Consider the following 14,807-nt stretch of genomic DNA (forward strand, 5'->3'; position numbering starts at 1 on the left):
ATCACTTGAAAATTAGCATGTGTGTGTTTCTTTATATCGCTTTCTTCTCAGTTTTTAATAGGTCCTGGAGGATTTGTCAGATCATTAATTAGTTGACCGAGGTTTGTAGTTGAGGGAGTTTTTAAGATTCCATTCTGCTTACCAAGCAGCAAGTCTCTTGGGTATTCAGGACTGTAGACACATGCAGGCATTTAATTTGTCTTGTAGTTTTAAATGTCACATAAAGTTCAAAAAATAGATCATTGAGCTATTAAACCATGGTCTGAGATGTTTTATCTTCCTAATGGGATAACAGAGAGAATCTGGATTTGGGTTTGATCTATAACCTTATATAACATGCTTTACATTTTTGTTTAGGCAGTTTGGAAAGGCTTCCTGTTACGGAAGAAACTGACCAGAGCACTAGCTTCCATTAAAAATGAAGAACTTGAAGATGACTATGAAGAAATTGACCTAGATGACTTTATGTTTGATGAAGTAAGTATAAACTAGAACATGAAACGTTCATTTCAAATAGTACTGAGTGAAATTTTAAAACCATTTAAAATTTTTATCCTGTAAATAATTGAATGGCCATCATGTATTATCTCAAATAAACAGGAAAATGTATGTCATTATTTAATACTTTATACATTTGTTCTCAAGGTAAGGGTGTGCTAAGAATATTATAACCATGATATATATTTTCCCTAAACTTTGACTCTGATTCGTACTTCATATTTCTGATTTGTTTTCTTTGTCAGAAGTATTTGGACTACAAAGAACTATAGTAGACTTGTATCACAATAACATTAATATTTTCAAAAAGGTCATTAACAATAATAATACAACAGAATATAAGTTCCCTAAGAGAAGAGATTATATTTTCCCTTTTTTAAAAAACTGAAACAAAAATGTTGGGTTTTGTTTTAATTTTTTTATATATTCTTATTGTTTATCCATTTGAAATGTATTGTGCCATAAGATGTAACCACCTCAGAAGTCTTGCTCTGATGCTTCGTCATGGCATGTGGCATGGAGGCAACTCTAGGTATGCCAGCAAGAGCACAAGCTTGGCAGGCTCTAAAATACTGGAAAGTCTTCACAGGGAATAAACCAAGTGTTTCCTTCTGGTGATCAGCCTTTCTAATCCTGAGGAAGTATAACAGCCCACCTGGTGATGAAATTGTTTCTGGCCAAGGCAGTCTACGGAGAGAGAGAGAGAGAGAGAGAGAGAGAGAGAGAGAGAGAGAGAGAGAGAGAGAGAGAGAGAGAGAGAGAGAGAGAGAGAGAGAAAGAGATGGAGAGAGATTAGATAATGTTGATGTCGGTGTAGGTCTAGCTGATATAGTTATAGATATATTTTGAGTGGTCTTCAATCCTGGATGAGTGCCTTCCATTTCTGCAATAATGATAGCAGGAAAGGAAGCAGTAACTTCTAAGAATCACAGTTTTTAGACCTCTGGCCATGTTTGCTTTGATTCTTGGTGAGCTGAATATAGGAGATACCAGCAGTGCCACTCTGGGCAAGTCACTTGACCCCGTTTGCCTCAGTTCCCACCTCTATAAAATGAACTAGGGAAAGAAGTGGCAAACCACTGCAGTAGCTTTGCTAAGAGAACCCCAAATGGGGTCACAAGTCAGACACAAGTGAAATAACTAAACAGCAATGAGGTTTAAAATAGATCGCAAGAAATCTTGTAGTTCAGTCATTATCAGTCAGGTCCGACTCTTTGTGAGATAGGAATGCATTCTATATGCGGGGGAATAGCCTATGTAAAGGTCAGAGGGAGGAGACATAATGTTGTCTGTGAGGAACTATGAGAGAACTAGTTTTCCCCTTACACCTGACATGTGGACCTTTATCCCATATTCTATATTGGCTTATTATGGATTATGATAATTGATGTTTTTTTTTTCTCCCCCAATATGTGGGCTGCTCATATTTAGTCCATGGGGGGATTCTCTGTGGGTCTAAAACAGTGTTTCTTAATCTTTGTTTTGTCATAGACCCATTTGGCAGTCTGATGAATCTAATGGACTCCTGTTTCAGAAAAAAGAATAATTAAATATATAAAATAAAATCTATAGAATTGCAAAAGAAAACAAATATGTACTTTTATTTAAAATGGAATTTTTCCCACATCCCAATTCATTGACCCCCTTGAAATCCATCGTTGGACCCTTGCGGATGGGAGTCATGGACTACAGGCTAAGAACTCCTGATGTAGGCATATGAGAGGAATATTCTTTCCCAGCTGTCTTTCAATTCTCCAGAGAACAGTTGAAAAGAAAAGGAGAAAAGGCCAATCACATTGTAGTCAAAATCACCCAAAAGGCTCATGTTAACCATGTTATAAAGTCTTAAATAAGTCCCTGAGGCCTATCATGTGGTTATTGTGACAGAGACCACGCACTGCCTGATGAGCCTTACAAGGAAAGAGATCGGAGTTTGAGTTAGAGGTTAGTTAGGGGTACAGAAAACCATCTTTTAAGGGATTTCCTCTGAGTGTAGATGTTCCAAGCTTGCTTTGAGAATAGATAGCTTAAACTAAGTATAGGCATCTCATGCTGTCTGGCAGATTAACTTTAATAGATCTGGTTAGTTAATCTGGTTAATCTATGAAAGGCTTGTTGAAGTAACTGACATGTTAGATGCCCAAATTTAGGCCTTTACTCTCAGAAATCTTCCTGACAAGTCAAACCAGGAAAATTTTAGTGTGGAGCAAGTAAAACAAACCGTGCAAAGGGAATAAAGAGATCCTCATTTGAGGGCAGAGGTTGTCTGGGGTGCTTGAAGGGTCCACAATGCAATGCCAGGGCGCCATTTTTGTGTCATGGGTGATTTTCATGCAAGACAATAGGATACAGTTGTGCCAGGGTGAATGGTGGCCCTTCCCCCAGAGATTCTAGCTTATACCTTTTTATAATTTATCTTCTAATGTTCAGGAGGTATAGAGGTGAAGCATTAAGTAGAAAGCATGGAATTAAAGGAAGGATTGGAGTCATCGATGTCCTTCCATTCTAGGGATTGGCAAAAAAAAAAAATACCTGCCATGCACTTGGGCTAGCAAGTGGGCTTTTGGAAAGGAGTTTGACATGGCAAGGTCAGGGGTAGCAGCCCAGGCTGGAGAGGAAGCCTAGGTGATAGCTGTGGGTGCAGGAGATTGGGGTGTGGGATGGTGCAGGAACAGGGAAGGATGCAAACTAAAGCCCTCTAAAGGCACCGGGAGATTTGGCTGCTGGGGGACACCATCATAAGTGATGGTTTTCCAAGCTGGTGTTTACGGGTTCCCTTCTCTGTACTGAGGTACTTGGGGGGTTCTGTTGTTGGTGCTTGCCTGCTCCACCCCCCTGGGGCTCAGGATCTCCCCTGGTATGCTGAGGTGGGACTTGCCACTGATTTGCTGGAACACCTCCCATCCTGGGGCCTTTCCCATCAATCTCCCAAGCTTCTTGGGCTACAAGACTGCTGAATCCTTTCTGCTGGCTCAACTGTTGCAGGGTTTTTCCTGGGGCAATATTTTCTGGGCTCTCAGAGGTCAGTAAGGGAGGGTGAGAGCAACTTACTTCTTACTCTACCATCTTGGCTCCCAGAAGCGCCTTTTTAAAAATCATTTATTTATCAATATTCAATTCCATAAGATTTTGAGTTCCAAAATTTCTCCCCATCTCTCCCCTCTCCCCACCCCAAGACAGCATGATATAGGCTCAACATACACAGTTATATTAAACCTATTTTCACATTAGTCATGTTGTAAAGAACTAGCAAGCATTTGTTTTCTCTCCTTTCTCCCATCATGAAAAACAACAACAACAGCAACAACCTGCAAAAGCATTTACTCAGAATACAAAGCAAGAAAACTAATTGCAGAATATTGTACCAGTGAGCCTGGCACATGGCATGTGGAAGTGCCCTTCTGAAAGAGGCACAGATGCTTAGAACACACGTGGCCAGAGCCATTCACAGTTCTGAAACTATGGGTCTCGATGTCCTTTTCCAGGGAATGTTTTCACAAAGTTCCCTGATGGGAGTGATGTCCATGTTGAAGCAGCAGGTGCACTGCTGTTCTGCTGCTGAGGCAGGCCTCTTTACTCCTGTATCACCTCTTTCTTTCAGAAAGGGCAGAAAGATCTTTGGCTTTGAGTTTTCCAAAACTTCTCTGGTTTTGTCTAGACTATGAAAGATTTTCATCTCTTAGGGAACAGCTGGCAGTGTAGAAAGGCATAACTTCTCTTTCACCAGGATCTGAGGCCTTTTCCTAGTCTAACATTCATGGTTCAAGGTTAGGTCCCCTCAGTGAAAGAACTCTTTCAAAGTTATAGCAATAAACCTGCATATTTACTAAATCCACCTCAGCAAACTAAGAAATATCCACTCAAGGAATACTTGTCTGATAATCATAAGGTAATTCGGGGGTTCAAAATTCTCCAGATTTTAATTCTAAAGTTCCCATGTTGGTCATATGCAAGTGAGCAACTCAGAAATAGGGAAATGAGACTTGTAGTCTTTGCCCTGGGTTACTGTATTGTCTCTTTTGGATGCTTTCTTAGTATTTTTTTCACATGCAAATCCTACATTTGTCTTTGTCTTTGTCCCTTTTGATCAGCAAAATGGCCAAAGTCTGAAAGGGGCTCATAATTACATTTGCAATAGTAATTAAGATTCATTAGCAGTGAGTGGATGGAGCCAAGATGGCAGAGTGAAAGCAGTGACTTGCTCCAAATACTCATAAAAAATGGCTCTAAACAAATTCTAAAGCATCAGAACCCACAAAAAGACAGAGTGAAACAAATTTGCAGCCCAAGACAACCTGGATGATTGATCAGAAAGGTATAAAGTGGTGGGCTGGAAGAGGAGCACAGTGCAGCATGGGTGCACAGGCCACAGTGAACCTGGAGCAGGCTTCAGAGGGCTGAATCACAGGCAGCTGTGGAGGTTTCCAGACTCCTCAATCCATGAATGCCAAAGACAGCTTAGAAGGTCAGTGGGAAAAGTCTATTTCTGCAGTGGTGAGAGAGGAGTGCGGGGTCTCAGATCCAATTCCCGAAAGCGTGGCCCCCGGCGCGGTGGCCGCCTCCTGAGCTTCCGGCCCATAGACTGAGGGGGAATCCAGGGGCTGATCAGAGAGGTATTGCAGGGGTCTCTTTGCCAGTGCTGAGGCAGGAATCTCTTTCTTTGCCCGCATTTGGATCTGAGTCACAGGTCTGGGTGGCAGTCCTGGGGTGAGGAGGAGCGCTGGCATGGTGGAGCTTGGAGTGGCTGTGGAGAGAAAACCCTCCTCACAGTTACAGGACAGAAAGGAGTACTTGTGGTCACAGGTCAGGAAAGGAGTAAACACCTTGCCCCTTATCATATCACCTTGGAAGAACTGAAAATTTACAGGTCCCTACAAGTATCTCTGAAAACAGCTGTACAAACCCCTGAAGCTTGGGACAGTACATTCTCCACATTGGAAGCAGACTCTTACCTTAACAAAGAGTTCAAAACTCAAGTAATTGGCTGGGATCATGAGCAAGCAGCGCAAAAAGAGCCAGACTATATTATCTTACTTTGGTGACAAAGGAGATCAAAACATACAACCAGAACAAGACAACAAAGTCAAAGCTCCTACATCCAAAGCCTCCAAGAAATATATGAATCAGTCCCAGGCCTTGGAAGAGCTCAAAAGGGATTTTGAGAAGCAAGTAAGGCAAGTAGAGGAAAAACTGGGAAGAGAAATGGGAGTGAGGCAAGAAAATCATGAAAAACAAGTCAACAGCTTGCTAAAGGAGACCCAAAAAAATACTGAAGAAAATAACACCTTAAAAAATAGCCTAACCCAAATGGCAAAAGAGGTCCAAAAAGCCAATGAGGAGAAGAATGCCCTAAAAAGAAAAATTGGCCAAATGGAAAAGGAAGTCCAAAAGATTACTGAAGAAAATACTTCCTTAAAAATTAGAATAGAGCAATTGGAAGCTAGTGACTTTATGAGAAATCAAGACACTGTAAAACAAATCCAAAAGAATGAAAAATTAGAAAACAATGTGAAATATCTCATTGGAAAAACAACTGACCTGGAAAATAGATCCAGGAGAGAGAATTTAAAAATTATTGGACTATCTGAAAGCCATGATCAAAAAAAGAGCCTAGACATCATCTTTCAAGAAATTATCAAGGAAAACTGCCCTGATATTTAGAACCAGAGGGCAAAATAGAAATTGAAAGAATCCACAGATCTCCTCCTGAAAGAGATCCCCAAAGGAAAACTCCTAGGAATATTATAGCCAAATTCCAGAGTTCCCAGGTCAAGGAGAAAATATTACAAGCTGCCAGAAGAAACAATTCAAGTACTGTGGAAACACAATCAGGATAACACAAGATTTAGCAGCTTCTACATTAAAGGACCACAGGGCATGGAATATAATATTCCAGAGGCTAAAGGAGATAGGATTACAACCAAGAATCACCTACCCAGCAAAACTGAGTATAATCCTTCAGGGGAAAAAATGGTCATTCAGTGAAATAGAGGACTTTCAAGCATTTTGATGAAAAGACCAGAGCTGAATAGAAAATTTGACTTTCAAATACAAGACTCAAGTGGAACATGAAGAGGTAAACAGGAAAGAGAAATCATAAGAGACTTATTAAGTTGAACTGTTTACATTCCTGCATGGAAAGATGATATTTATAACTCATGGAACCTTTGTCAGTATTAGGGTAGTTGGAGGAAAAAAAATAGATGGATAGATAGATAGATAGATAGATAGATAGATAGATGGAGGGTGAGTTGAAGATTAAGGGGTCATATCTGGAGAATAAAATTAAGGGATGAGAGAGGATATACTCGGAGAAGAAGAAAGGGAGAGGTAGAATGAGGTAAATTATCTCACAAAAAAAAAAACATGAAAGAAAAGTCCCTTACAGTGGAGGAGAAACGGGGGAAGGTGAGAGGGAATGAGTGAAACTTATTCTCATAGAATTTGGCTTAAGGAGGGAATAACATACACATTCAATTGGGTATGGAAATCTGTCTTACCCTACAGGAAAATAGGGAGAGAAGGGGATAAGAGAGCAGGGGGATGATAGAGAGAGGGCAGATTGGGAAAGGGGTAATCAGAAGTAAATACTTCTGAGGAGGGACAGGGTCAAAAGAAAGAATAGGATAAATGGGAGGGCAGGATAGGATTAAGGAAAATTGAGTTAGTTTTTCACAACATGTCTACTATGGAAGTGTTTTGCATAACTGCACATGTACAACCTATACTGAGTTGCTTGTCTTTTCAACGAGAGTGGGCGGGAGGGAGGAAGGGAGAAAATTTGAAACCTAAAGTTTTAAAAACATATGTTTAAAAAAATGTTTTCACATGCTACTGGGAAATAAGAAACACAGGAAATGGGGTACAGAAGTCTATCCTGCCCTACAGGAAAATAGAAGGGGAAGGGGATAAGAGAAGGGGGAGAGATAGAAGAGAGAACAGACTAGGGGAAGGGATATTCAGAATTCATGCCATCTTGGGGTGGGGGAGGGGTGAGATGGGTTGAAAATTTGGAACTCAAAATCTTGTGTAAGTAAATATTGAAAACTAAAAATAAATAAATTCATATTTAAAAAAGAAAGATTCATTAGCAGTGAAATGCCAGATTTTGGTGCTATAATATACCAATATGGTGGTAAGTACAAATGCTTCTTAAGCAGTTGACCCAGGCTTTATTTCAGACTCAGAAAAGTGGGGCAGAAATAGCAGTGGATGTTGGGGGTGAGCAGAGAATAAGCCAGACCCAACAGAATGACACAGAAGGTGATTGATATATGATGGAGCAATTTGGAAGGCCAAGTGGCCATGAGAGTTCATGTATTACATTTTAAGGTGTATAACACTTTAATATTCAAGTAAAGTGCTCGCTTTACCACAGCTTTGTGAGGCAGATAGTGCACATATTGTTATCTTTATTTTTACAGAAAAAAGAAATTGAGCCTTAGAGAAGTTAATTGATTAGACCAGAAACCACACAATAAGTGTCATATTTGGGAATCACCTTAGACATCCTAACTCTAGTCCTGGAATGCTCTACACTACAGCACACTATCTTCCTTCTGGGAAGATGGAGGAAAAGTAAAAAGGATTCTGAAAGTTGTGGTTAAGCCAGTTACATTAAATAGGACGTATAGTATTATACATACAAGTTGGCATGAACTCTAATAGTAACTAGCAAAGGATGCTTATCACTAGCGTATGGCCAATTAGAACCATATATGTTCGTATATGTTATGTGCTTGTATCCAATTACCATGTAGAACATAATTCTGGTGAGGATACTGGTGAAAATTTGAAAGGATCCCTGATAGTGTATAGGGTGTGATGCTTTATTTTTTACTCCAGCCTATCCCTTGCTCATTACCTCCTATGGACAAATTCTTTCACCAGGCTGGTAATTTCTGGTATAGATAACCCTTAGTATCTTTGCAATGTCTTGTAAGCATAAGTATATGAATATCTGTCTATCCATCTCTATCTGTCTGTCTGTCTGTCTATCTATGTATACATCTATTTGCTTAACTCTCATCTATCTAGATATGTATGTGTCTTATATGTATATAAGTATATGTGCACACCCCAAAACACACCACAGTAAAGATTTGTTAATATAGACATAAAATAATGAATTTCCATAATTTTTGATATTTGCCTTTTATAGTCTCTTTTTTATAATCTCTTTTGGCCAAAGTTATAAGTATGTAGATATATCACTCTCTCTGCCTCTCTCTATACACACAGATATACCTATATGTGTGTAAGTTGTGTGTGTATATGTGCGCGCACACACACACACACACACACACACACATATATATATATAATGTGTAAATTTTATATTGACTCCAGTAATTAGAAAAATATGTTGTTGATAAATTTTCCTTCAAATATTTTTAATGTTTGTACAGTAAAGAAAATCTGAACAAGTTTTCTTAATCAATCACTGAAGATTGTATAAATCTCTAGTGGTAAACATAATAGAATAACATACATTTTAGAAAGCAGTGATATGTTTATTGCTCTTGGCCAAAAGAAATGACATTGTGGGATAGATATATTTTTTCAGACATTCTTGGTAGTGCCAAGTGTAAGCTTCACATTAGCAAGCTTGACCTTATATAAATCAGTTGTCCTGGTTGAATTTTTTGTTATTTATTATGTTCATTTTATTCCCTGAAAAGTTCCTTATCCTTTCTTAATCTATTAAAATTACCTTTAGGCTTCCAAGACATCTCAATGATCATGTTAATTACAAAAGAAGGTTAATAAAATATATATTCTTAAAGAATGCGACTCTAGCATGAAAATAAAATAGAAAAACTTGGTTAAGTCTTGAATTCTAATTTGAATGAAGTCTTCAGTTGGCACCAGACCTCATATAACTCTTCCAAGAAGTAGACCCTAATTTGGGAAGCTAACAATGTTACCAGGGCCATCTCTTGGTTATAGCAAATGAGGGCAATCAACTTGATTTTGCACTTTGGGAACGTAGGAAGCAGCAAAGGAAACACTATAGGATAGGGGTCATAGAGGTGCTTTGGACAGCTGGTGCTAAAAAAAAAAAACAAAAAAACAAACAAACTCAAAATCCCCCAAACAAAAGCCTAATGTGCTTATGCACATACAGAATTTGATTGGGTCTTCGTGTCTAACAGCAATCTTTTCTTCTAACCTTCCAAAGCTGTCCTTCAAATTACATTTTTTTTGTTTTGTTTTGTGTATGGCATCACAACATCTTTGCCCCTTTAAGGCTGTTGTTGATAGTTGTTTAACTAGGTTTTACCTGTATAAAAATGTTAAGGAAGGAAGGTGAGAAAATATGTGATATAAGAGATTTGCCCTTGGCTTAGATGCTCTCTAGGGATGATCTTAGATTTCACTCTATTTGTCAGACCTAAGAAGGAACTTAATATCTTGTTCTCAGTTTTCTATTGTAAATATTTAAAGTTCCTAGTCACTAAAAAAACTCATGCCAGGTAATATTTTGTGACTCAGTTATACAACATAAACAACCATTAACTATAACATAATAAAATGAAACTATCAAAAACAAAAATTGCTACTTTTAAATAACCTATTTTCCCATTCATTATAGTACTGCCATTTTTACCCTTACATATTTCTATCTCAGTAACCCTCCACTAAAGACCTGACTTCAAGAAGTCATCAGTTCTCAGAGGTTATGCCAGCTGGGCATGAGCTCTGGAAAATCATACCAATTTCAAAACCTTTATTAGTATGATCCCAATAAATATACTGTATGATATTTGTTTGAGAACCACCCTAATAGATGGTGGAGATGGTTGACTGTCAGCTGATAATTTTCTGGCTTGCAGAAAAATGTGAAGGTTAAAGCATGAAGGAGTTATATTCTAAATTGGTGGAGGTAGTTCTTACACTTATGCAATAATACAACCTTTAAGTATTAAATTATATTAATTTTAGATCTCTATGCATTTTTATTAAAGCATAATATTTCAAAAATAATGATATTTCCTTTATTACAGTCATGCTGAAGGAATAATTTATACTATCTGGTGGGGAATTGTAGATTTTCCAATGTCAGAAATAAGTATAAAATCCCAAATAACTGTTTTGATTATCTATCACACTTATTCATTTTAATGTCTACTGAGCAAAAAGATGCTTTCTTTAAATTTCGATGTGTGCAGTATTATAATTATGAAGTATTAGTTTAGGGCATAAAATAGTGTGATTTTATAAACCATTGAATTTCACTTACAATGTCATTATTATAAGGAGTCAAGTATGTCATGGCTATTGTGAAATATCTTATAGGCACATGAGTAAAAGAAAGCTATTTTGCTATCAGGGAGTTAATCCTGTCCCTGATACCAGTATTAGAAAAGAGTTTTCGTAAACCTCATATGGTCACAAAAATATTACAATATTTATACCTATAAATGGAAAAAAATGAATAAGAAGTGTTAAAAGTTTATTTATGCTGTTAACTATACAGACCAGTTTTAGAATTGAGAAGAACATTTGATCAATATTCAGAGTAACTCTAAGTGAAATGTGATTCTATTATCAACTTTTCTTAAAGAATCCTGCAATCCCTATTATGTATCAGTTAAAGTATATACTGTCACATTAGACAATCCAAGCAATAAATAGTCCCAGTAATTCTGTACTAAATTATCCAGTGCTAGGATAACCATCTGTCTCAGGTTCTGCTTAAGACAGAATACATCCTAGAAATATCTCATAAATGGGAGAAAGATTTCTTAAATCATAGGGGGAAGGGACTTTGGAAGAAGGGACAGGATCAAGATTAACACAAAGGACAAAGTAGAGAGAGGCCTGGATAGTAGGAATCATGTTACTAGTGGTGTTTTACTCATCACCACATGATACATTCCTTCAAGTTTTCTGAGAAGCTATGGTGAAAAATGGGGGAAATGGATAACGGGACCTTTTCTCTTAGACCTAATTGGAAAAAAATGGACATTTTTTTTCTCTCAGGTCTAAGAGGAAAAAAAAGTATGTCAGCTAATACAGACCAATCATATAAGTTTAGGAGAGAATGTATGATCATTTGTACATATTTGTACTACGCATCAGTTTGTGCATAATTATTACATGTTATTTCTAGTGCTTTTTGGAATTATAGCTGTCAGATGAAAACACTGAGCAGGGGTCAAAAGTCATACTATATTTTTTTTAAAAGTTACATTCAATAATCCTTTATGTCACAACATCTCAAAATTGCACAGGACAAAAGTTTCCTGCAAGGAAAAAACTCTGATGTATTATGTGAAAACTTTTGCAACATTTACAGCATATAAGACAGTTTGAAAAAGAATTTGTAAGAGTTATCTAAATGAAACTGATTTTATCAGTGTACTTTGGGGCATTTCTTATTCACACAGGCTGCCTTAGAGAAAGAATGGTTCTCTTTGGATTCCACCAACTTCCCTTCCAAAACACAGGCTTTCACAAATGAACTGCACCAGCCAAAGGTAACATGTCATGGAAATTTCTTAGTCCTAGATCTTTGTTCATTCATTACGGTTATGCTATACTTGGGTGATTAATACTGCAATTTATTGACTTGAAAAACACAATTACTTTTAGAAGCCTCTGACTTCCTCTGCATCCCCAGATGTAATTTTTCATGATGCTTTTTCTTTCATATGCTTCATTTTGTCTTTATTTTGGATTTCTTTCAACACTTCACTTCACAGTAGCAAAAAAAAAAAAGAAAGATGATGGTCTTCAGCTGTATGTTTGGCAACAGGCTAAGTACCACTAGCTGATACAGTACGTTAAAAATACAAAAGGCTTGCATTAGAATGGCAACAGCTGAAGCTTCTCAATCAGGGGTCATTGAACTGTAAGATCTGTTATTTATTTGATAAACTTTGAAGTTTTAGCTTTTTAAGGTTTTTTTTTGCCTCTTTGTAATTATTCATCTTACTATATGCAAACTATTCCAAAAGACATACTCCTCCCCATGACAACAAAGGACATTTGTGTGTACATTTCATAAATTTTCATTTCTTTAACATTTTTGTCTCCATAATGAAGTATAAATTACAAATGTTTGGTCATATTTTCTATGGCTTTAAGGCAAACAATTAATGTAAATTGATAAAAATGTTCAAAATTCAAATGAAAGTAAAGTAATGCAGGATTTACGTTTTCTTTTCTGATAAGAATTCAGGGTATTTGTCCTCTGATGACACTTCATTTAATTTACCATATCATCCAGAGCAACCTTGGCAGTGTAATGAGAGAGAAAATCCATTCTCTCCTGAAGACTCTCAGTTTACTGACAGGTAAGTTAAATCAATATATTTGCATATGTGTGGGGAAGGAACTTGTCACCCAAATAAATGAATAAATAACATTCTTTGAAACACTAGTTATGATTTAGCAAAGGGTGAGGATAGAGTTCTTTTTTTCCTATTATATCTGTTTATAATAAGATTAATTAATTGATTGAAGTTTAGCGGTTTTTTTAAAGGATAATTTTTAGGTAGTTTTTAAAATTATGCCAATTGTAAAAGTTAGTTCTATTTTTAAAACCAAGTAAGTTCCACAGCTAGATTTCTAATAAAATTATTTTCATCTGGGAAACACTTAAATATAGCTCCCTAGGTATAGATAAGGATTAAAGGAGAATTTCTTTCTGTGCTGCATTCCTCTGCAGAAAGGGATTGAAATATGCTTCAAGTAATTGAAACATAAACATTTTAAATTGATGGCAGGCTTTTATTACTTTCTAAGATAAAGGCTTCTTCTGTTATTTAAAATAGATTTTATTTCCGCGTTTTACAGAGCATAAACAGTTTGCAGTTTAACAAAGAATGAAAAGCAATCATACTTTAACTCAGTTGTTACTAGTTCTCTTCTATTGCCAGATCAGAAAGTCAAAAACTGTCCTCTTCATCTGATTTCAAGAGCTATATGAAAATGTCCCTAAGATCTAAAAAAGAAGAAAAAATTTCAGAAGAATGGTAGGTTTTCTATATATTCTCTCTGTCTATATTATGTTACAAATTACAAGATATTTTTAAAGGAGATGTTTTCTTCTATTTCAATATTGATTTTGCCAAATTTATTTGACATAATTCTAGGAATATTTTGATTTTTTCCATTAATTTCAAATTTTGTAATAGAATAATTTAAATGAGATACAATAATTCTGTTAAATATATCTACCCATATATGCATATATATTATCTATACATGCACACTTACACATACACACACATATGTGTGTATGCACATGCATAATACTTTTTTTCTATTGAATTGTTGTTTTTACCTATTTTACTATTACATTTTAGGGGCTTTAAAGATATTTCTACTGCTCAATTGATGCTAAAGAGAGCCCAGAAAATGAAATCTAAGAAATCAAGGCATAAACTAGGTGGGTAAATGATACAAATGTATTTTAAATACCTGATTTGTCTTGTGTAGATTTTCTCTTTAATCCTCTTTAAGAATTATCTGCAAACGTGTTTCTTAAAACATCCTAATATTAAATAAAGATAGAAATGAGAGGTCAGAAATGGTTATGCACTCACAAGTTAGTGACTCTAAAGAAGACAAAATAGATCAATAAATTAATGTTATTTTGAAATGGTTAGTTATAGCCCTAAATAGAATATTCTCTGAAACAGGTATATTCTAGGTTGTACAAAGATAAGTATTTTTGTGTTATCATATTTTTGTTTACCTCTGTGTTTTTGATGTTTGGTATTTGTTGATTTCTGAAAATGTTGAACTGAGAATTTAGGCAATAATACGTCTCCAAGCAGTTTTATTTCTTTTAACTTTGTTGATTGCTTCCTTATAAAGACTTCATGGCATGTGTTCAGTCATTATGTGTTTTAGATTCCTGTTTAACTTGCAGGCTGTTTATATAAATTTCTAAGTTTCATGAATGGTAACTAGTTTTAGAGATTTCATGATTGACACCTGTAGTGTAATCGATGGCTTCCAAGCACCAGCACATAGTTTTGTAGAGCTTGGAAAGCATCCAAATGCTTTGTTCCTTCTGTCCCACTTGCCTGACCTGACCACTCAATGTTGCTAGCCTTCTTTCTCTGGACACCTCTTATCACTCCAGTGGATTTGTTGAATGTTCTCAGCTATTTTACAGATGTCGTTGGTGGAAAGAGCAGGTTCCTATAAATTTTGATGTCTCCTTTTTTTTCCCTATTTTGTCTTAAGGAAACTTTTCCAAAAGGTGAATATCAATGTTGTTTGCTGTTGGTATTTGCCATTAGTCATGTAAAGCTCATGATCAAAATGTGTCTGAGAGGACAACTGCAATC

General features: G+C 36.4%; 1 protein-coding gene across 4 annotated transcripts in view; it reads left to right on the top strand.

Moving 5' to 3' along the window:
• LRRIQ1 (leucine rich repeats and IQ motif containing 1) overlaps positions 1 to 14,807 on the top strand; it is a 257,374-nt gene that overhangs the window by 118,436 nt on the left and 124,131 nt on the right. For all 4 annotated transcript variants that reach the window (XM_078146517.1, XM_078146512.1, XM_078146518.1 and 1 more), the window contains exons 19-23: positions 358 to 477; positions 11,892 to 11,981; positions 12,679 to 12,800; positions 13,386 to 13,481; positions 13,815 to 13,897. In XM_078146517.1, the coding sequence (XP_078002643.1) occupies positions 358 to 477; positions 11,892 to 11,981; positions 12,679 to 12,800; positions 13,386 to 13,481; positions 13,815 to 13,897 (511 nt within the window). The remainder of the gene's footprint in view (positions 1 to 357; positions 478 to 11,891; positions 11,982 to 12,678; positions 12,801 to 13,385; positions 13,482 to 13,814; positions 13,898 to 14,807) is intronic.

Source organism: Phascolarctos cinereus, unplaced genomic scaffold (genome assembly GCF_003287225.1).
Source record: "Phascolarctos cinereus isolate Bilbo 61053 unplaced genomic scaffold, phaCin_HiC Scaffold_1;HRSCAF=81, whole genome shotgun sequence".
Lineage (NCBI taxonomy): Eukaryota > Metazoa > Chordata > Mammalia > Diprotodontia > Phascolarctidae > Phascolarctos > Phascolarctos cinereus.